This window comes from Macaca fascicularis, chromosome 12 (genome assembly GCF_037993035.2).
Source record: "Macaca fascicularis isolate 582-1 chromosome 12, T2T-MFA8v1.1".
In the NCBI taxonomy this organism is placed as follows: domain Eukaryota; kingdom Metazoa; phylum Chordata; class Mammalia; order Primates; family Cercopithecidae; genus Macaca; species Macaca fascicularis.
In genome coordinates this window covers 35,670,515-35,692,221 of record NC_088386.1, presented here as the reverse complement: position 1 = coordinate 35,692,221, position 21,707 = coordinate 35,670,515, and the positions used below count along the sequence as shown (strand labels likewise).

General features: G+C 34.7%; 1 protein-coding gene across 3 annotated transcripts in view; it reads left to right on the top strand.

The window, feature by feature from the left end:
- LRP1B (LDL receptor related protein 1B) overlaps positions 1-2,251 on the top strand; it is a 1,954,889-nt gene extending 1,952,638 nt beyond the window's left edge. For all 3 annotated transcript variants that reach the window (XM_005573071.4, XM_015433154.3, XM_074008981.1), the window contains one exon: positions 356-2,251. In XM_005573071.4, the coding sequence (XP_005573128.4) occupies positions 356-496 (141 nt within the window). In that variant the 3' untranslated portion in view covers positions 497-2,251. The remainder of the gene's footprint in view (positions 1-355) is intronic.
- The last annotated feature ends 19,456 nt before the right edge of the window (positions 2,252-21,707 follow it).

Below are 21,707 nucleotides of genomic sequence, written 5' to 3'. Positions count from 1 at the left end.
GGACAACACAAAAACTGAAAACATGACAATTTAGTTTCACATTTTATGCTTTTATAATAAAGTCTCAGTGAACATAGCTTTCACAAAGACTTTTTCTGGGTTTTTATGTATGGCAAAGTTCCTTTTAGGTTTACAAGTTACTTGCAAAATGTAAAATTATGGTTTATGTAATACCTTGTTTGAGTTGACTACAGTCTGTAAGCATAACATATAAATAACCTTTAAATAATTACTATTTAATAAATTAGATGTATTGCATATAAATATTGTTACGATTAGGAGACGGACATTCTAGGAAGTAAATAATTATGTGGCCAAGGCCAATAATAAAATTATATATTTTTTTCTCCTTCAGCCAACAAATTACTCCAATCCAGTATATGCAAAATTATATATGGATGGGCAAAACTGTCGAAACTCCTTAGGAAGTGTTGATGAAAGGAAAGAACTGCTTCCAAAGAAAATAGAAATTGGTATAAGAGAGACAGTGGCATAATCAGTGATACCTTTTATATGCTGTATAAATGTATAAAATATAAGGATTACTTTTGTATGTTCCAATAGTTATTATACTTGTTTTGGCATCAGCATTACCTCTTTCTTTATCTTTTTCCTGGTTAATTGTTTTCTGAGTTTTTGGGTTTATGTTTTGCTGATGACTATTGATTGACCATTTGTATGGTATTTTTATGAAAAAGAACTGCACTACAGTACAATTTACAACAATGCTGCTGATATGACACACCTTTGAATTTGTCAAAATTAAAAACAACATATTCCTTTGTAGTGTGAATATAAGCAATCTATTTTATATGAACTTTTTTGGTTGTACTTAATCAAAGAGAATCTCTGCACTTTTCCATTATATGGTTTGAAAGCTGTAATACAGTGTCATTTTATTTTTCTCTTTAAATGGATGGATGGGAAAATTATTGAATGATCAACTCTCTTCTTTGTGCCCATAAAGATCGATTCAGACTCTGCTGAAAATATATAGCTCTCACAAGTTCAGCATCACCTGCTTTGAAATTAGCCTTAGATTGCCAACCAATAGATGAGAATTTTGAGGAAAAAATTTAAAAATATGTAAAATTAATAATTTGCATGAACACAGATGACTCCATTTTCCAAAACTTAGTGGACTCTATCTGATGTACTAAATGTATACACCTTGTAAGCAATAGTTATATTTAGGTGGTAGAACATAGCAAAAATATAACTCAAAGTTGGCAGATGCACTTGCTACTGAATAAGACCTTTTGTTCTCCCTCAGTCTTGAGATTGATAGCCACCCTAGAGCACAACAGGGCATTGGGTACTTGTGTCTTAGGTATTTCTTCCAGTCACATGCATTTTGTGGAAGATTAACCCAACCCCTTACTACACTAAACAGTAAAGAATAATACATAAGCACACAAATTGATGACAGAATTTCAATTATGTGAATGCATCCTCTTTGCTAGGTCAAAAACAAAGGGCAAAGCAGACATTTTAGTACACATAGTGATTGGTAAATATTTTCAAGATATAATATGAGTAATCCATTATTCGCTCTATCCAAAATATATTCAAGAGGCTTCCAAGTTGTAGAAGAACAATGATCTGCCCATAATCGAAGGTGGAGAGTCTAAATGCTGTACCAGTTGCTCTGGTATTCAGGTTTCCTTGGGTTTTACAGAACACATGGACCCCATTCACATTTGGTTTGTTTATCTTCAAATTTGAGTTGAAACAAGTGTGATTTATTTAAGTTGTATTAAAAAAAAGGATAGCATTTTTATACAAATATCTTTAAAGGCACAAAAGATTTATTCACAAGTTTTGGAGGGCTTTTTGTTCCTCCGATAGACATGACTGACTTTTAGCTGTCATAATGTATTAACCTAACAGATGAAATATGTTAAATATGTGGTTGCTCTTTATCCCTTTGTACAAGCATTAAAAAAACTGCTGTTTTATAAGAAGACTTTTTGTTGTACTATGTGCATGCATACTACCTATTTCTAAACTTTGCCATATTGAGGCCTTTATAAACTATTGATTTATGTAATACTAGTGCAATTTTGCTTGAACAATGTTATGCATATCATAAACTTTTTCAGGTTCTTGTTTAAGTACATTTTTTAAATTGAACAGTATTTTTCATTTTGGTTATAATATAGTCATTTTGCCTATGTTTCTACAATGAAGTGTTAAATACTTTATAAAAAATTGTTGACTGACTTATTTAAATGAAATTCTACATATTTAAGAGCTTGTGTTGGGTAGTTTTTAAAAATAAGAAAATTTCTTTATGTAGCTTAAATATTCTGAGAAAACGGTTTTAGTAAACATGGCATTTTTATATCCTTAGAACATAATACTCTTCAGGGGAAAACTGATATCATTGTACCATTTTTCAGTGCACAGCAGAGAAGGCATTATCTGTCTTCATGAAGTAGAAACACTCCCCTTACTTCTTCCTTTTCCCTGCCTTCCTGTGCCTGTCAGAGACTCCACATTGCAATAGAAAGAAAGGTTCTATACATAGTAGCATGACAACCATGCTGAACAAACCAAAGCTCTTCCTATCCCTTTCTATTCCCCAAAATTGTACTTTATGGAAAATCAGATTCCATTAGATGCTATTTCCACATTCTTTTGTAAGTAGAATGGTTATTTGCTATACCTACTTTTAGCATCAGACTAGAGATGGAAAATACAGGTGTGTCTGATTTACTTATCATCGAGTTATATTATTTGAAGGGGCCTTTTGATATCAGAGCTGTGTAAATGCAACTGAAATTATTATTTCAAAGAAACAGAACCCACAGATTGGTGTGATATTAATACAGTTAGTTTAATATTTAGCAAATAATATATGATATGCAACTGACTGCCAGTTGGGACCCGACATTGATGACCTATTCTCACTAGGGCCCTAGTGAAAACAATAGTCAACAGAGCTCAGAATGTGTTTTTTAACCCTGGAGCCCTGTGGCTACTTTATATGATAAATATCTATTTTCAACTAAAGTTAATTTAATCTACTTCCATAGTTCTATTGTGTTCTACTCCAATTTTCTATTGCAAAAATTTTTATAAATGCTAGAAATTCAAGTTTATAATTCTCTTTCAAAGTCACGATTCTTTATAAATGCCATAAAAAAAATCTTTCTAAACTATTGCTTCAAGCTTTGGTGGGAGATAGTTTATAAAAATTAATGTTTCCTGATAAAACTTGCTTCTCTACCCAAATGCCTTCTTATCTAGAGCAATGTGTTTCAACTTCTTGACATTCTGCCAAGTACTTTATTTTCCTTTATAGGGGCGGATATTTAGAACTATCATTTCCTTCTATCCATTTCAGTAATGCCAGTACCACCACCTAAAGTTGCAACAAACAAATGTCTATAAACATTGCCAAATGTCTTCTGCAGAACAAAATTGTCCCTGATCAGAACTACTGATTTAGAGCTATATTCTATCTCCCATTATTAAATTACTATCAGCTGGAACCAAAAAAAAAAAAAAAAAAAAAAAATGCCCTGCTCAACAAAATCATGGTATTTCCAAGTTTTGATTTTAATTCCTTAGTGTCGATGATGAATGAGTTATAGAAGTTTGGTATTAATGAAGTTCCTATGTAGTAAACAATCAAAAGCTATGACTAAGGGGAAAAGTTTCATTTGGAAACGTTTACAATTTTGCATAAATTAAGTCATTTATTTATGTAAATGTGTTTTATCTGTGTCCATTTCAGTATCAGTGATTGTGTTTTATTTTGTTTTGTGTTTTGTCATTTGCTTATTTGGTTAGTTTTAGAATTGAAGAAAAGTCTGTGCTTTTCTTCTAGGAATGTTACTTTCTATTTTGATGATGATTGAGATATGAAGAAAGTTCAATCCTAAGTACATGTTATGGCTATTATAAATGTACTGCAATATACGAAATGCCTACAATTTCCAAATCGCAGAGAAAACTAGTATATGTGATGAAAGAAATTGAAAAAATATTGTTGATTTTCTTTATTCTCTCTCATTTCTATATCTTCAAATACATCCTTTGGATATAAAATCTTATTCCTCTGAGAATACTAATATTATGTACAGATTCAACTTCTTCATGTAGTTTGATTTAAAAGATTAAAATATAAGAGAATAAGAATTCTGTGAGCTAAGCAAAATATAACTAACTACTTTTTAACAGCAGTTTTATCTTATACTCCATGCGTTTTCATCACTTTAACAATGACTTTCTCAATACTAGATGATATAGCAAAATTTAATGTATACTAAGAGTTATTAATCATTACTTAAATATGAACATTTTGACTATAACTTGCAAGAAATGGAGAGACTCAAGCACTACTTTGTGAAGATTTTAGTGTAATCTGGCACAAAAATTTCTACCATGTATTTTGAATGTGAGGAAAAAAGAGCCAAAAAGTGGTTTATTTTTCAGTTCTGCTACCACATCTACTGCCAGCTTAACATATCTCGAAAGATAACAAGTCTTGAAAAAGATAAAGACAATTAAAAAATATAGGGAAGCAGTTTTATTCAGAAAGACATTTTGTTTTTGATGTTATCGTATCCAAAGGCCCAACAATGTTTTCTTCATACAGTGCTATGCAAGTATCTAGTGTACAGAAAGAAAAATAGATGAAATGAATTTTTTGGTTTGGCTTTTCTCTAGCAGATGTTATACTTATGTGGCTGCAATTTATTCTGAAAAATAGTTTCTAGTGAATCTCATCTTTTTTCTTTTTGTTCCCAAAGTGATCAAAAATCAAAAGAAAAATTGGTACTAAAGATGGACTATTTGATAAATTCTATGCTTAGAATGTGTTCATTTTCTCTGATGGATAATCTGTCCCTTTAGAATGGGGTTTGTAAGATATTGTTGCACTTAAGCAATGCAATTCTGATACTTTAGTCATTTCACTCCAAGATAATTTTTCAGCTGTGGTTTCTTCTGCAGTTTTAATACATAAATTATGCGCCTCCTGGTGCAATTTGATTTCTAGCTTGCTTATGCAGTAGTGGCCTGGAGAGTCAATGATATGAGTCTTCCAGCCTTTGATAGTGAAACCATACACATCTTACTTGGATCAGGAATCTAGTCATTTATAAGTGAGAAAAGACTTGTTTCACACACAGAATAAACTGTGAAATATACTTAAGAATACATTTAGGAGTTTGAATAATAAAGTTTTCTGTGGAGATACTTTATATATATATATATATATGGAATACAAGTTTAGATTGACTTAACATATCTCAACAGATAATATAAAAGTTAAGTAAGAAATAACTGGACAGTGAGATTTATACCTAGAATAACCTTTACCTTTAGTATTTATCTTTTTACAACTTATTGCTCTGTTTACTGCAGGATTTATTCCTTGATTTTTTTACTTTGAGTATATTTTTATTTTATGAATAGATTTCGCTAAAAGTACTTATCAAAAGCCTATGTCGGCAGTGTGTGCTGAGCTTTCACATATATGCAAATGTTACAATCTACAATTGTCAGTTATGGCTGAGGAAATTTATTTAAACACACAACTACATACACACACACACTTAGACTCACATTCTCACACACTGGCTTTGATATGCCATTCACTGTGAAGATAACATTTCTTTCCTAGAATTTAATAATGTTTACATTCTCTAGCCTAGAAGTTCAGAAAACATTACTCTTATACACAATGGTAGCTAATACCTAATTTTGTATTCCTTATTATAAGATCATCATATTTTCCCTCATTTGCATCTCTTTTTTTATCCAAAGTGACATTACAGGAAGCCAATGTTACCGTTACATTATTTTATCACAACCTGTATTTTTACTGTAAAAATTATTGTCATTTTTGAAAACTTAGAAAATATACATAAAGAAGAAAGAAAAATTACCACTATATTAAAAAACTAGACAGAAAATTACCACTTCAGAGTATTTTCTTTGTTTTAGGGTCATGTTTTAATTTTTCTATCCTGCTTTTAAAATATATTAAAATACTTGGTTTTATATCTTGTGCATTTATTTACTTATTTTTATTCAGTTTCTTGTTTGTTTATACTACATAGATGCTATATTGCTTGGTTTTATTTTTCTCTTTTGATTTTAAATTTGTTTTTTCTGCTGGTAAGTACTTTCAACTTAAAAAATATTCTAATAATATAATCCAGAATTTAAAAATAAGTATTTCCCCCTCCTTAAAATGAGAAATTTAACATTCTTAAATTCCCTAATTCAACTCACGTCCATAGTCTTCGTTGATATAGTTTGTATTTTTATTTTTAAACTATTTCAAGGGAAGTATTTTTGTATTCTTTATCTTCTTTTCCTTATTTGGGAATATTTTAACTTATCTTTACATTTAGTATTTCTTTTTTACAACTTACAGCTCTTTTTACTGCATGATTTCTCCATTCTTGATTTTTTTTTGACTAAATTCTTATTTTATGAGTAGATTTCATAAAGAGTACTTATCAAAAGCCTTTACCTGCAGTATATTTGCTAAGCTTTCACATATATACAAATATTTCTCTAAGGCCTTCAAATAGAAATGTCAACTCAGTTGGATGCACATTTCTAAAGCTATAACCTTTTCCTCCAAAATTAGGTTGAAGTTGGCCCATTGCTTTCACACATTCAATGTTGTTAGGGGCCAGTGTATTTTTATTTCTTTGTATCATTTTTCCTCAGGCTTAAAACAAAACAACTAGTTACAATTAAAATATTTTGACAAAAATGCACACATCTTTTTTATTAATTTTGTCTGCCTACCAGAATATATTTTCAGCTGAGATCGATTTTCCTTAAGATTCTCATTACTTCTGTCCAAATTTTCCTTAAATATACAGAAACACCTATGATTCTTAGGTTAAGTCATTTTTTTTTCCTTTATAACCTATATCATCTTAGTAGTTTTTTTCCTCACCACTCCCATTTACTCTTGAAGAAATTTTCAAGTTTCTGGCATGTATTACTGATTCGCTTTTTCCCCTGTATACTCAATTTCTTTCTTGTGTATGCATATGTGAGCATGTGTGTGCACTCATGCAAGCACCTCAGGGATGAATTTTAATTCAGTGCACATAGAGTCCTTCCTTATCTTACTCAGCTTTAAAACGTTTTAAAAACTCTGTTTATTCTCCTGTGTGTATTTTCTTCTCAGAGTTTTCTGCTGAGGTGTCATACTATTTGTTTCCTTTTTTCTATTCATAATACCAACCAGTTTTCAAAAGTTATCCTTTGGCAACATTTCTGTAAGTCTACAGTATGGTGTTCTCATTTGTTTTATGTAATTTCAACAAAATAGTCTGAGGGGCTCTTCATTTTTCTTTTCTATTTACTAATGTTGAATTACAGAGAAAATGCTGTAGTTCTAGAGCTGTTCAGCAGATAGGATGTGCAATGATTTCTTTGTTCTCATTTTATGTCAATTTGATACCTTTTTGTTAGACTTTTTAGGTTTATAACTTCTGATCCTTTTCACCTTCACATATGCTACTGGGTGTGTGCTACAATCCATTATGATTATTCTCTCTCATTTCAATATATTTCTTTAAATAATGAAACAAAGAAGTGCATAAAAATCCCAGGGTTCCTGTAATCCCCACCTGCCTGCCACCCCTGAATCTGGCCCAATGTTGTGGCATAACCTTCAACATATTCAACAGGATAGCACCAAGCTTCTCAGTGCTCAAACAGCCCTTCTTTTCTTGAGAACTGTCCCAGATGTCTGCCATATTTTCCAGATGTATCGTTTTCTGAAGGACTGTGAAGCTTGGTTCAAGGCAGTGCTCTGCTCCCATCTAGAAGCACTGACTATTCAGTAGAAGAATGACTGCCCATTTCTCTTCTAGTTCTTTTAGTCAATACTAAAGATCCTTGATATTACATAGTACATAACATCTTTCACTGTACAGAGTACACTCAGTCAACAAAAAATCCCTGCCGACATGGATGTCTCCCACCAAATTTTGGTCTCTTAATCTACCAACCTTTGAGAAATCATCATCCCACTCGGGAGTACTACCTTCCTCGCTCCAGGCCCATAACACTTGGGGGTAACTTTACTGAAACTACACCAGGTATCTGGTTCTCACCTCAGGGCCATACAGTTAAGGTCACCCACACCTTCCCCTTAAATAAGACATATTGATAGACTAGTGACTATCACTCTATTAACTAGTCACAGGAGCACGATCATGCATTTGGTATTTTTAACTTTTGGGCTTGCTACTAGTCACCATCGCAGAAGGCCTAGTCCCCTCTGAATCAGCTGCAGACAAACTCGGATTTGATTTCTGCCAAACCAATTGTAGAAGCTGAGCTTATATTGAATATTCTAACCTCGCATAACAACCGGAAGGTCTTAATTCATGCTTGAAGGACATAATCAATAGACACGTATGCACAATCATGTACCCCTATTTTCAAGAACTATTTTCTATTTAACTCACAACCCCCCTCCACATCTCTGACTTTATCATCAACATAGGTAAATGGCTCTTGTCAAACCCCAAAAACAAGAGACTAAAATGCAACCCAGTCATAGCCCAAAAGTTATATTATAATCATGAATATCCCAACAACTACCCCTCGACTGATATAAAATTTTTCCCAAAAATCTCAAGATACCTACCAAATAAGCCTCCATATCTAATAAATACAGTAACTAGATTTTCACCCTAATATTAGTATAATGCCTTGACTATAACCCGTTGAAAGCACTACCCTAGTGGATGACACTCTAAATCAAATATTCCCTAGTGTAAGAAACTCTTTTCAACTAAATTTCTACCAATTCAACTTTAAACCCCCTTGAATTACCATAATTGTAAATGACTACTTATATTTATCTCTTTCTCATTATAGTTAAATTTTATACTCAACTATTTATGCAGTTAGTATAGCTTAATTATTCAAAGCAAGACACTGAAAATGTCTAGATGGGTCTGCACAACCCCCATAAACAAGTCAGTTTGGTCCTGGCTTTTCTATTAACTCTTAGTAAGATTACACATGCACGCATCCTCAACCCAGTGAAAATGCCCTCTAGATCACCTAAATCAAAAGTATCAGGCACACACAAATGCAAGTATCAAGCCTGCACGAATGCAGATCAGAACATTTTATTCAACCACACCCCCACGGGAAACAGCAGTGACAAATCTTTAGCAATAAACAAAAATTTAACTAAGCTATACTAACATTTAGGGTTGGTCAATTCAATTTTTTACTTGAATTTACAAGGAAAAAAAATCAAACAACCCCATTAAAAAGTGGGCAAAGATATGAACAGACACTTCTCAAAAGAAGACATTTATGAAGCCAACAGACACATGAAAAATTGCTCATCATCACTAGCCATCAGAGAAATGCAAATCAAAACCACCACGAGATACCATCTCACACCAGTTAGAATGGCGATCACTAAAAAGTCAGGAAACAACAGGTGCTGGAGAGGATGTGGAGAAATAGGAACACTTTTACACTGTTGGTGGGAGTGTAAATAGTTCAACCATTGTGGAAGACTGTGTGACGATTCCTTAAGGATCTAGAACTAGAAATACCAGTTGACCCAGCCATCCCATTACTGGGTATATACCCAAAGGATTATAAATCATGCTGCTGTAAAGACACATGCACACATATGTTTATTGCGGCACTGTTCACAATAGCAAAGACTTGGAACCATCCCAAATGTCCATCAGTGACAGACTGGATTAAGAAAATGTGGCACATATACACCATGGAATACTATGCAGCCATAAAAAGGATTAGTTCATGTCCTTTGTAGGGACATGGATGAAGCTGGAAACCATCATTCCGAGCAAACTATCACAAGGACAGAAAACCAAACACCACATGTTCTCACTCATAGTTGGAAGTTGAACAATGAGAACACTAGGGAACATCACACAATGAGGTCTCTTATGGCGTAGGGGGTGGGAGGAGGGGTAGCAGTAGGAGATATACCTAATGTAAATGATGAGTTAACGGGTACAGCACACCAACAGGGCACATGTATACATATGTAACAAACCTGCATGTTGTGCACATGTACCCTAGAACTTAAAGTATAATACAAAAATAATTAGTACTTAGAATATTTCAAAACAAACCACCCAGTAGAAAAGTAGGCAAAATACATGAGCATCCAACTCATGAAAAATTAAATTAAATGGTCAGGAAGAAAGATGATCAGCCTCACTAGTATAGTTATGTGCTCCATAACATTGTTTTGGTCACTGATGGACCACATACGTGAAGGTGGTCTCATAAGACTATAACGGAGCTGAAAAATCCCCATGAAAACACATATCATGATTCCTTACCCAGATTCAAAATCTAAGCCAGTTCACAGTCCAAGAACCCAATAATTGAAAATACAACCAAATGCCTCAAGGAAACAAATATATTCACTCAATTTTTTTCCAAAGAATTATGCCAATTACTGGACTAACTTTGTAATGGAAAACAGAAATACTCAGAACTTTTGAAGGTCTTTGGATATAGTATCCACATTGATGAAGATAACAAAGTATTCCAAAATCATCATGTCTCCTGTTTAGAAGGTCATGTTATAAATAATGTCCGGGCCAAAGTTTATCTCATAGAGAATTTAGTGCCTCAAAATATGCACCCAGAAGGTATTCCCTAACCCTTCAAGCCACAATTGAGATATATATGTAACAACTGGTAGAACTCTGACACAAATTCTTTGATTTGTGGAGGAAAAGTGATTATGGGGTTATGTGGAAACTCCTAAAACTTACCTATCCTCTAGCCAAAATAGAAGCAATAACACTTTCCTAGAGGAATTACAGATATTAGTGCCAAAATCAAAGAGTTAAAGGATATAGTGATAGTCCCTCTCCAAAACTATTTGCTAGGAGTGGGGGGGTTATTGTGGCAGATGACAGTGGGCTACTATAAACTTAACTGAGTTGCAGCTGTAATTGCAACACTTTGCCAGCTATTGTATCTCTATAGGAATAAATTAGCATAGATGATAGCAATTGGTTTGTAAGTTACGGATTTGGCAAACGCATTCTTTTTGATCCTAATCTGAAGACCAGTCAAAATTTTGCTTTTATGTTCAAAGAACAGCAATATGCATTCGCTGTTACCCCAGAATTAATTTTACTCTCTTTCAGGGACTTTGATCACATAATTTTTAAAACTATATAATAGCATGGGGAGAGTCACTGTATGTTTAGGAAATACAGATATTGCCAATACAAACTCTATTGACTATTATTATACTATAACTCTATTATTTGTAAGCCTGACATAACTGTAACCAATTATTTGGGTAGTGCTATACTAGCAAAAGGCAAAGCATAAAACTGAAAATAATTTTTGCCTATTTTTATTTTAGATGCTTAGACGCAAAAGCATGTGAGGCATTCAGAATACTGCCTCAATTTTACATTGTATTTATTTTCTATGGAATTCTCAAATTCTGAATTACCCTTTATTATTAATATAATTGTCAGAGGTGTACGAACCACAGTTATTCCATCTTTAATAGGGACTGGGTGAAATATGGCAGAGACCAACTGGGCTGCATTCCTAGGAGGTTAAGGCATTCTTAGCCACAGGAGGTTAGATAGCCTTAGATAGGAGGTTGGCACGAGATGCGGGTCATAAAGACCTTGCTAATAAGACAGGTTGCAGTAAAGAAGTCAGCCAAAACCCACCAAAACCAAGATAGTGATGAAAGTGACCTCTGGTTGACCTCACTGCTCATTATACACTAGTTATAATGCATTCTCATGCTGAAAAACACGCTCACCAGCTGGGTGCAGTGGCTCACACCCGCAATCCCAGCACTTTGGGAGGCCGAGGCAGGTGAGTTTGAGGTCAGTCCGGCCAAAACGGTGAAACCCCTTCTCTACTAAAAACACAAAAATTAAAACCCGGCATGGTGGCGCCTGGCTATAATCCCAGCTCCTCTGGAGGCTGAGGCAGGAGAATTGCTTTAACCCAGGAGGCAGAGGTTGCAGTGAGCTGAGATTGTACCACTGCACTCCAGCCTCAGCGACAGAGCAAAACTTCATCTCAGAAAAAAACAAAAACAAAACAAAACAAAAATACACTCCCACCAGCACCATGAGAGTTTATGAATGCCATGACAATGTCAGGAAATTACCTTTATAGGGTCTAAAAAGGGGAGGAACCCTCAGCTCCAGGAATTGCCCAGCCCTTTCTCAGAAAACTCGTGAATAATCCATCCCTTGTTTAGCATATAATCAAAAAGTAACAATAAGATTAAGCAACGGAGTGGCCCATGCTGCTGCTCTGCCTATGGAGTAGTCATTCTTTTATTCCTTTACTTTCTTAATAAACTCGCTTTCCTTTATGGACTTGCCCCAAATTCTTTCTTGCATGAGATCCAAGAACCCTCTCTTGGGGTCCGGATTGGGACCACTTCCCAGTAACATAATTTTTGTCAAAATTCAATTAAGATATAATCATTGCCTAAATATTTATCCTGTGCCTCCCTAAAGATTTTGAAAATAATGAACTTTTATTCAACTTAAATATTTCAATAGAAAAAGTAAATTGTTTTAAATATTTGTCTTATCGTTATTATAGGACTATGCCTATGCATTCCTATAAATGGCATCTATTAGAAAGTAAAATGAACTCTGAATCCTTTACTTGTAGGTGGATATATACAACTATTAGAAATGAATGTCTTCAATGGACCCTGCAAGACAGGATCCTGATCCTTGACTCCCAATTAATTAGTACAAAGAAGAAAATCTAGACAAACAGCCTCCCTATTCATTTGATAACTAATTAAAATGCACACCCTGTAGAAGTTACTTGACTCTCAATTACAATTAAATATGCAAGGTTATCAGAACACTGCAAGCAGAAAGCTGAAAGCAATCTTCCCCTATTACAGTGAACACATCAAGGATGGTTCTATGCAGTCAGGAAAGGTTTCATGTATTACAGCAGGCTGTGTTATTCATTGACTATCCCCACAGAGGAATAACAATGATAATGTCACCATTGATCCTAAGATCCCATCAACTATAGTAGGCTTAGGGCTAAAACCTAGGGAACTGTTAAAATTGTTTGTGGACCCCATCAAACATCAACTAGAACAGTCCAAGAAAAAAAAAAGTCTGTCAAGATTTGCCTGTTGCTCTAATGTTGTTGGGTTAATTTTGTCATAAAATTAATGATGCACTTAAAATGAAGAGATTTATGATATCTGAGAGCACTCCTAATTGAGTTAACTCAACTGAACAGCTTACAACTCATCCAAATCCAAAAAAAGAATGATTAATAAAGTGCCCAAGTGATATCCTCCTTTTTGACTTAATTCTTCTTCAATAATCAATTAAGATGATTATTCCATTCTTATTTCAGTTATCATCTTTGTAAACAAGAATGCATTTTTTTCTTAAAATGACTGTGTATTCACGAATACCAAGCTAAATGATTTGCTTAAATTAACCTGAGTAAAAGCTTTGTTGAATCTTAGAAAACCTTACTACATATATTTAAGACATGTTCCTCTTACTTAATTTCTCTTCTTAAAATATGTGATCATTTTATTTAGCATCAATAGTTGAATTTTTAAAAGCTCTTTATGCATTAAATCATATACTAAAGGGACATTGATAAACAGGCCCACACCTAAGATGCTAAATATCCTGAAAACTTCAGTGCTGTTATTACGATGTGGATGGAGAGTAACAGGGCTTCTTTTTCCTTTGATGGCTACGTCTAAAAAAGAGATGACAGTTTGAAGATTGTAAAAAGACCTGGATAAATATTTGTCATTTCTTCTTTACAAAAATCACTTTAATGTGACCAGATTTATGGTAGACCAGTTTCCCATTACAGACGTTTTGACTGAGATGGGACATAATTGTTACTATGTCCAGCTCATCATGTGGCAGAATGCGCCAAGTTTGATTCATCTCCTAGCGCAGATTTCAACATAAGAACATTGTTCCATGTAAAGTAAATAACAGTAGTATCCACCAAACCAGATTTAATATTTCTTAAAAATGCATAGCCTACATATCTGTTTGTACAAAGAGGTGAAGAATTTCATGCTTTAGACCCCTTATAATTGAACAGGGTTCCTTCATTAAGCCAATGGCATCAATTGACCTCTAAGTACAAGGCCATTACTTTATTTGCTTCGAGTAACCCATTCAAGTAAATATAATTAATATACATAATTCATCATTAACAAAATCTTTTTTTTTTTTTAAGAGTGCTATCTGTATGGGCTGAATCTTACATCTCTAATTCTTTTTGGATTTTTTATTAATATTAAGATTTATTTATAACATACTTAACTTAATAGAGTTTTAAAACCTGGGTTTTCTTGCACCTGTATTTCAATTTAAAATAATAGAAGTAAAAATCATGGATCAGTTAAATGATCTGCTGAAATCCTAATTCTGTCCCTGAAGGTAGTATTGAAACACCTTTCATGGACAAGCACGGCAGTTGCTTGTCTTGAAATCAACCCCGATGTATCAGTGGTGTGCTCAAACAGCACAAGACAAAAGTATCCAGTAGTAATTTTAGGACTTTTTGAATACATATTTTGGATGTGTACAGGTTTCCAGAATAACTCATTTCATGGTTTTCTTTTCACTTATATGAGCCATATATATGTTAACTGTGTGTTAGCATGTATTAACTGTGTGTTAACTGTGCGGCTATATCGAATTGCTCAGGAAACATTTTCAAGAATATAGTATTTTCATGTATCCAGGGACATTCTAGGCATGATGTTCGAAACTTAGGTATGCATGTCCAATATAGCTAGTTCATCTCAAATTGAAAGGCGTCCAAACTTGTGATGGTTTCTAAAAAATATATGTAATTCTTAAAGTTCTTATCAAAGAAGTTGTGTGTGATATCTTTTTTCTTTCTTTTCAAGTAAGAGCTATGTTGAAAACTTCTATTTTTATTACAAGATAATCCGAGTTTCCTTACAACATATTTTAGCTAAAGTTTATAAAAATTCTAATTGTTTGTAAGTCATTTCAGTTTTTTATATTTTCTTAGTAAACATCCAAATGGATCACAACATTGCTTTGGTTTTCAAGAAGCATAGTAAATCCCAAAATCATTTATGTTGACATTAAAATCACAGATATGGACATTTCTTTCAGGCAAATTAAAATGTAATATATGTCACTGAAAATATCCTATTCCCCTAACATTAAATTAAGAACATTTGCATACATAGAACTTGAGATATCATGGAACACAATAATAATTGTCAAATGTATGCAAAAAATGATTAGATGAAGAGATGGATGGGTGATAAACAGCATGAACAGGTAAAATCTTAGTCCTTTGGGAATGCCATAATTATGATGTTTTAGATTATATTTTAAACGTGTTGCGATGAACTGAATGTTTACTTTATATTCTTATTTTTATTTCTTAACTTTTATTTTAGGTTGGGGGCACATGTGCAGGTTTGTTAGATAGGTAAACTGCGTGTCATGGGGGTTTGATGATGCATGTCATGGGGGGTTGATTATTTTATCACTCAGGTAATAACCACAGTACCCAATAGGCAGTTTTTCTGATCCTCACCCTCCTCTCACCTTCCACCTTCAAGTAGATCCCATTGTCTGTTATTCCCTTCTTTGTGTCCATGTGCACTCAATGTTTAACTCCCACTTATAAGTAAGAACATGTAGTATTTGGTTAGTTCGTTAGTTCTCTTAGGAAAATGGCCTCCAGCTCCACCCATGTTACTAAAAAGGACATAAGCTGTTTTCTTTATTGTTGTGTAGTATTCCATGCTGTATATGGATAACATTTTTCTTTATCCAGTCTACCAATGATGCGCATGTAGGTTGGTTCCATGTCTTTGCTATTGTGAATAGAATTGTGATGAAGATGTATGTGCATGTGTCTTTATCATAGAACAGCTTATATTCTTTTGGGTATATACCAGATAATGGGATTGCTAGGTCAAATGGTCATTTTAAGTTCTTTGAGAAATCACCAAACTGCCTTCCACAGTGGCTGAACTAATTTCCATTTCCATCAAGAATGTACAAGCATTCCCTTTTGTCTGCAACCTCACCAACATCTGTTTTTGACTTTTTAATGATAGCCATTCTGACTGCTGTGAGATTGTATCTCATTGTAGTTTTGATTTGTGTTTCTCTAATGATTAGTGATATTAAGCATTTTTTCATATGCTTGTTGGCTGCATGTTTGTCTTCTTTTGAAAAGTGTCTGTTAATGTCCTTTGCCCACTTTTTGATAGGATTGTTTTTTGCTTGGTAATTTGTTTAAGTTCTTTATAGATTCTGGTTATTAGATCTCTGTCAGAGGCATAATTTGCAAATATTTTTCTCCCTTTCTGTTTACTCTGTTTTCTATTCTTCCCCCCCCCCCCCCCCGACAAATTCTCACTTTTTTACCAAGGCTAGAGTACAGTGGCACAATTATGGTTCACTGCAACCTCAGCCTCCCTTTCACCTCTCACAAGTAGCTGAGACTACAGGTGCAAGCCACCATGACTGGCCAATTTTTGATTTTTTGTAGAGACAGGGTCTTACTCTGTTGCCTAGGCTGTTCTTGAGCTTCTGGATGCAAGTGTTCCTCCCACCTCGACCTCCCAAAGTGCTGGGATTACAGGCATGAACCACCATGCCCAGTTTGTTTACTCTGTTGATAGTTTCTTCTGCTGTGTAGAAGCTTTTTAGTTAATTAGGTCCCATTTGTCAATTTTTATTTTTGATGCAATTGCTTTTGGTCTCTTTGTCATAAAATCTTTGCTGGGGCCTATGTTCTGAATGTTATTTCCTAGGTTCTCATCAAAGGTTTTTATAGTTTTGGGTTTTACATTTAAGTCTTTAATCCATCTTGAGTTGATTTTTATATATGGTATAAGGAAGGGGTCTAGTTTCAATTTTCTGCATTTGGCTAGCCATGGAGTGAATGTTTATATCCCCCCAAAATTCATATGTTGAAATCTTGACCCTCAATGTGATGGTATTGCAAGGTGAGACTTTTGGAAGGTAATTAGGTCATAAGGATGGAGCCCTCATGAGTGGGATTAGTGCTTTTAAAAAGGATGTTAGAGAGCGCTCTCATCCCCTTTCTGTCATATGAGGATATAATGGGAAAAAGTAGTCTGCAACTTGGAAGAGGAGCCTCATTAGAACCAGATTATGATCTCGAACTTTCAGTCTCCCAAACTGTGAGGGATGTCTTTATGTTTTTGTAAGTTACCCAGTCTATGTTACTTTCTTTTAGCAGCCCAAACTGACTAAGAAATATGCATATTAGGCCACATCATAAAATGCGGATTTTGTTTCTGCCCTGCATGATGATGATGGTGATGATAGATGATAGATAGATAGATAGATAGATAGATAGATAGATAGATAGATAGATAGATAGATGATAGATGGATAGACAGATAGATAATAGGTAGAGGTTGGGTGAGGACAAGGTGAAAATATGTCAGTGCTTATCAAATTGAAAGATGGCACATACTGACAGCTTCATTTCTGGTAAAAAATCACTTTTGTGACCAACAAAAAATAGGTAGGATTCTGATTTCTACTAGCTCTTGTGAATTATAAACCTTAATCTGAATACCTCCTTTTAATGTTTCATGATTTTCTCTACCTCTTGCCTCTGTTAGCTTTCCACTCTACCTTACTACAATAATCACTGCAATGGACATTCACACCCATTCTGCTCATCTTATTCGAGTATTATACCAGTGCTTTGTCGTTACTTATGCCAGTAACAGTTATTTAGCACTCACTCATATTACCTACTTTTTTGGTTTTCTTCCATTTACTCTATCCAGGTTGTACTGTGATTATATACTGAAAAAAGAATGAGAATGGGCAGACATTTCAATATGTGTTTAGAAAAAGACGATCTGGATGTCAAGATGGGATTTGGGAACAAGAATGAAGAATTGGATGGTTTCTGAGTTTCAGTAGTTATAATTTTCTTGTTATTACTGTTACTCAAGCATCTAGCAGTTCTCTCATGTATGTAATTTTTCAAGTACCTTCATAATCTTTACCTCCTTCTTCCATTCTCCCAAAATTTATGATAACAAATGAGCAACCTGGCTACCACAAATAATTCATATTATAATGTACTGGTTAAATATCATAAATGATCAGAACTGAAGCAATTAGTAGTATGGCACTTCATCTGGTAATACAACATCTTCATCAAGGACCTCAAAAATGGCAGTGTAAAGAATCTTGTCTGAAGCATATGGACACAACAAAACAAATTAAGTAACTGCACCAGTAGTATTGTCTCTATAAAAGTTGTTGAGACAGGAATGAAAATGGTGATCAAGGAGTAAAGTGTGTCAAAAAGTAAGCAAGAAGGGTTGGCAGAGGAAATTATTTTAAAAAATGATATCCACATGTTAAAGATTCTTTTAGCTCAGCAGAGAATTCCTAAATAAATGTGATCTTTTAGAGGAGTTCTCATTGGGCAGAAACGGTCTGCATCATTGCCTTAGTCTGGGCTAGCTGTCCTAGAAAAGCTTGACTTTGGCTCAAAAGCTTAAAGAGACAAGAACAAGAGGCTTTTATCTAACTACACTTCTTGCAGCTGAACACTGGATCCTTTGTCAAAGTGGTATTTGGCTTATATATCTCTGTTTCTGGCAAAATAGTTCTTGCTTTACCTAAATATTTACTGGACATCTATCTGAGAGTCAAAACACTGTCTAGACTTTGTGACTAAAACAATAATTTAAAATATGTTCAATAAAGAGTTTATAATTATTTATTTAAGCAAAGCAAATATACAGATAACTAAAGTAATTCCTCCAACACTCTTCCCTGGCTGTAGTCTTTTCCATTGAAGGTCTCTGTCTAGAGGCATTGTTTCCAATTAGAACTATCAATCGGCACTCAATTGGTTAGCTATGGATTTCCATTTAGAGTTCTGTTTTGTCCCAAATCACAGAAATTGTGCTTCCAAGTTCTTTCTCCTTTATCCTGATCAGTTGTTAGTACCATATCCCTGTCACTCTCTATGACTGATGAGCAAAACCCAAAGTATTTGTACAAAGATTTTACTGTCCTGATTTCTTGGGTCATCTCCTCTCCCCAGTCCAGACTGGAATCTCTTTCTGTGTGACCTTCCATTATTCTATGCATTTTATATACTGCGTGAAATGATTTCTCCCCTTCTTGACTCCTACTTATTTGAATGGCCCTCTGGATTCTTTCATGCCCTACATACCTAATTGATTCCCTCAAATGTCTCCTCTCAGAGTTCAGGAAACACCCCTACCTTCATGGACCCTGTGCATGTACTAGTTCCTTTCCCAATTCAGTCTCTGATGTTGAAACTTCCTATATCCATCAACATGGGACATTTTTAAAGATATATGAATTGATATGGTTATACATCTTGGAACAAAATTAACCAAATATATTAAATATGTATTGGTTGCTAATTGTTTGATTAGATGAAATAAAGGTAATTTTAGATTCATCACCAAAGGTTATACTTTCTCATATTTAAAAACTTTTCCACACAGATTAGAAAAAGCAGTTAGTTTTCTGATGTAGCTGGATAATATTAATGTATATTGTCCTATGACTTATTTCTTCCGAACTATTTGACTTTAATTGCATATTCAAAAAGTGCAGACAAGGGTTGTACCTTAAAAATGTACTAGTTAATTAACTCCCATACTCTCATTTCTCTGAACAAGCCTGAGGAACAAACTAGTTAGTTAAAGTAATTCCCTCCATGTTACAGATAGGAACACTGGAGAAGAGCCATCAGGGAGGCTGGACCCAGCTTCTGATAGTCATGACTGAACTGGGAAAGGTCTATGAGAATACTAGGCTCTAAGGAGGATAATCAAAAAGTGTAAATCTTCTTTGTTTTGAGCTGTTGAAAATAATAATAATAATAATAATAATAATTGATTCTGAAAACTCTGCATAGCAAGTAGCCCATGTCCCTTTGTAATGTGATTATAGAGATTCTCCATTGAATAGACTGAGGTAGAAGCAATGGTGTGTCCATTTTGACCCCAGGCATCAAGAAGAATGGCTGGTTTCTGCTTACTATTCTGATATCCTTCTCAGTTGCCATGAGGGGACCATGTAGATAAGAAGTAAATCACCAACTGAGGCTCTGAACACCAGTGGTCCCCAACCCCTGGACCACAGTCCTGTACTGGTCCATGGCATGTTAAGACCATGGCTGCACAGCAGGAGGTGAGAGGCAAGTGAGCGGAACTTCATCTGTATTAACAGCCACTCCCCATTGTTCACATTAACTTCTGAGCTCTGCCTCCTGAGTCACTGTGGTATGTAATCCAGGTCGAGGAGTCTAACAATGTTGACAACAAGGCAACAATGCTTGCTTTGTACTATATATTTTTCAGGATGATGTGCATGATGATGTGCTATGTGCACTTTTGTTGCCAATCAACATCACAACTGCAGAACTATTCAAGTCTTTGAATGATTACATATCAGAAAAATTGAAATGGTCATTTTGTGTTGGTACATGTATGGATGTAGCGGATGCCATGACTGGATGGCTGTGTGGTTTCGCTACTCAGGTCAAAGAGGTCACTTCTGAGTATGAGTTTATGCACCGTGTCATCCATAGAGAATTGCTGGCTAGCCAAAATATGTCACCTGAACTTAACAGCGTTTTGTAGGATGTGATTAAAATTTTCACCCACATTAAAGTACACACCCTTAACTCATGTGTGTTCATGCAGCTCTGTGAAGAGATGGAAACCGAGCACACACGTCTTCTCACATAAGTGAGATGGCTTTTAAAGGTCAATCACTGGACAGGGTTTTTGAGTTACGAGAGTTGTTCCAGAGATTTCTTTTAGAAAAGTAGTCACCACTGGCAGCACATTTTAGTCACACAGAATGGGATGCAAAACTTGCTTACTTTTGTGTGAGATATTCAACCTGCTCAACAAACTCAATCTGTCACTTCAGGGGAGAATGACAATTGTATTTGAGTCAGTAGATAAAGTGGCTGCATTCAAAGCTAAACTGGGGGTGATGAGTGAACACTGAGATTTTTGACATGTTTTAAACATTAGCAGAGATTTTCAAAGAGACTGAGCCAGGGCCTTCTTTCTCTCAGCTGGTGCATGATCATCTATCTCGGCTTTCAAAAGAGTTTGGGAATTACTTCTCAACCACAAAAGACCCCTGAACTGGGAAGGAATGACTCTGCAATCCATTTGTGAATAAACCAGGTGAATTGACTTTTTCTGTGCTAGAAGGGGTCAATTACTTGAGATTGTAAATGATGGTGGCCTTAAAAGTAGGTTTGAGATAACTTTCAAAAGAGTTTGAGAATTTACTTCTCAGCTTTCATGTATCTCAGCTTTCAAAAGAGTTTGAGCATTACTTCTCAACCACAAAAACCCCTGAAGTGGGAAGGAATGGCTCTGCAACCCATTTGTGAATAAGCCAGTTGAATTGACTTTTTCTGTGCTAGAAGAGGGTCAACTGCTTGAGATTGCAAACGATGGTGGCCTTAAAAGGAGGTTTGAGACAACTTCAAATCTCCGTATGATCTGAATTAGTCAAGGCAGAATATCCTGAGATGTCACAAAAGCCTGCTTTTATTTCCAACATCTTAACTTGTGAAGCAAGGTTTTCTGCAGTGACAGCAACCAAAACGAGATTATAGAGTACACA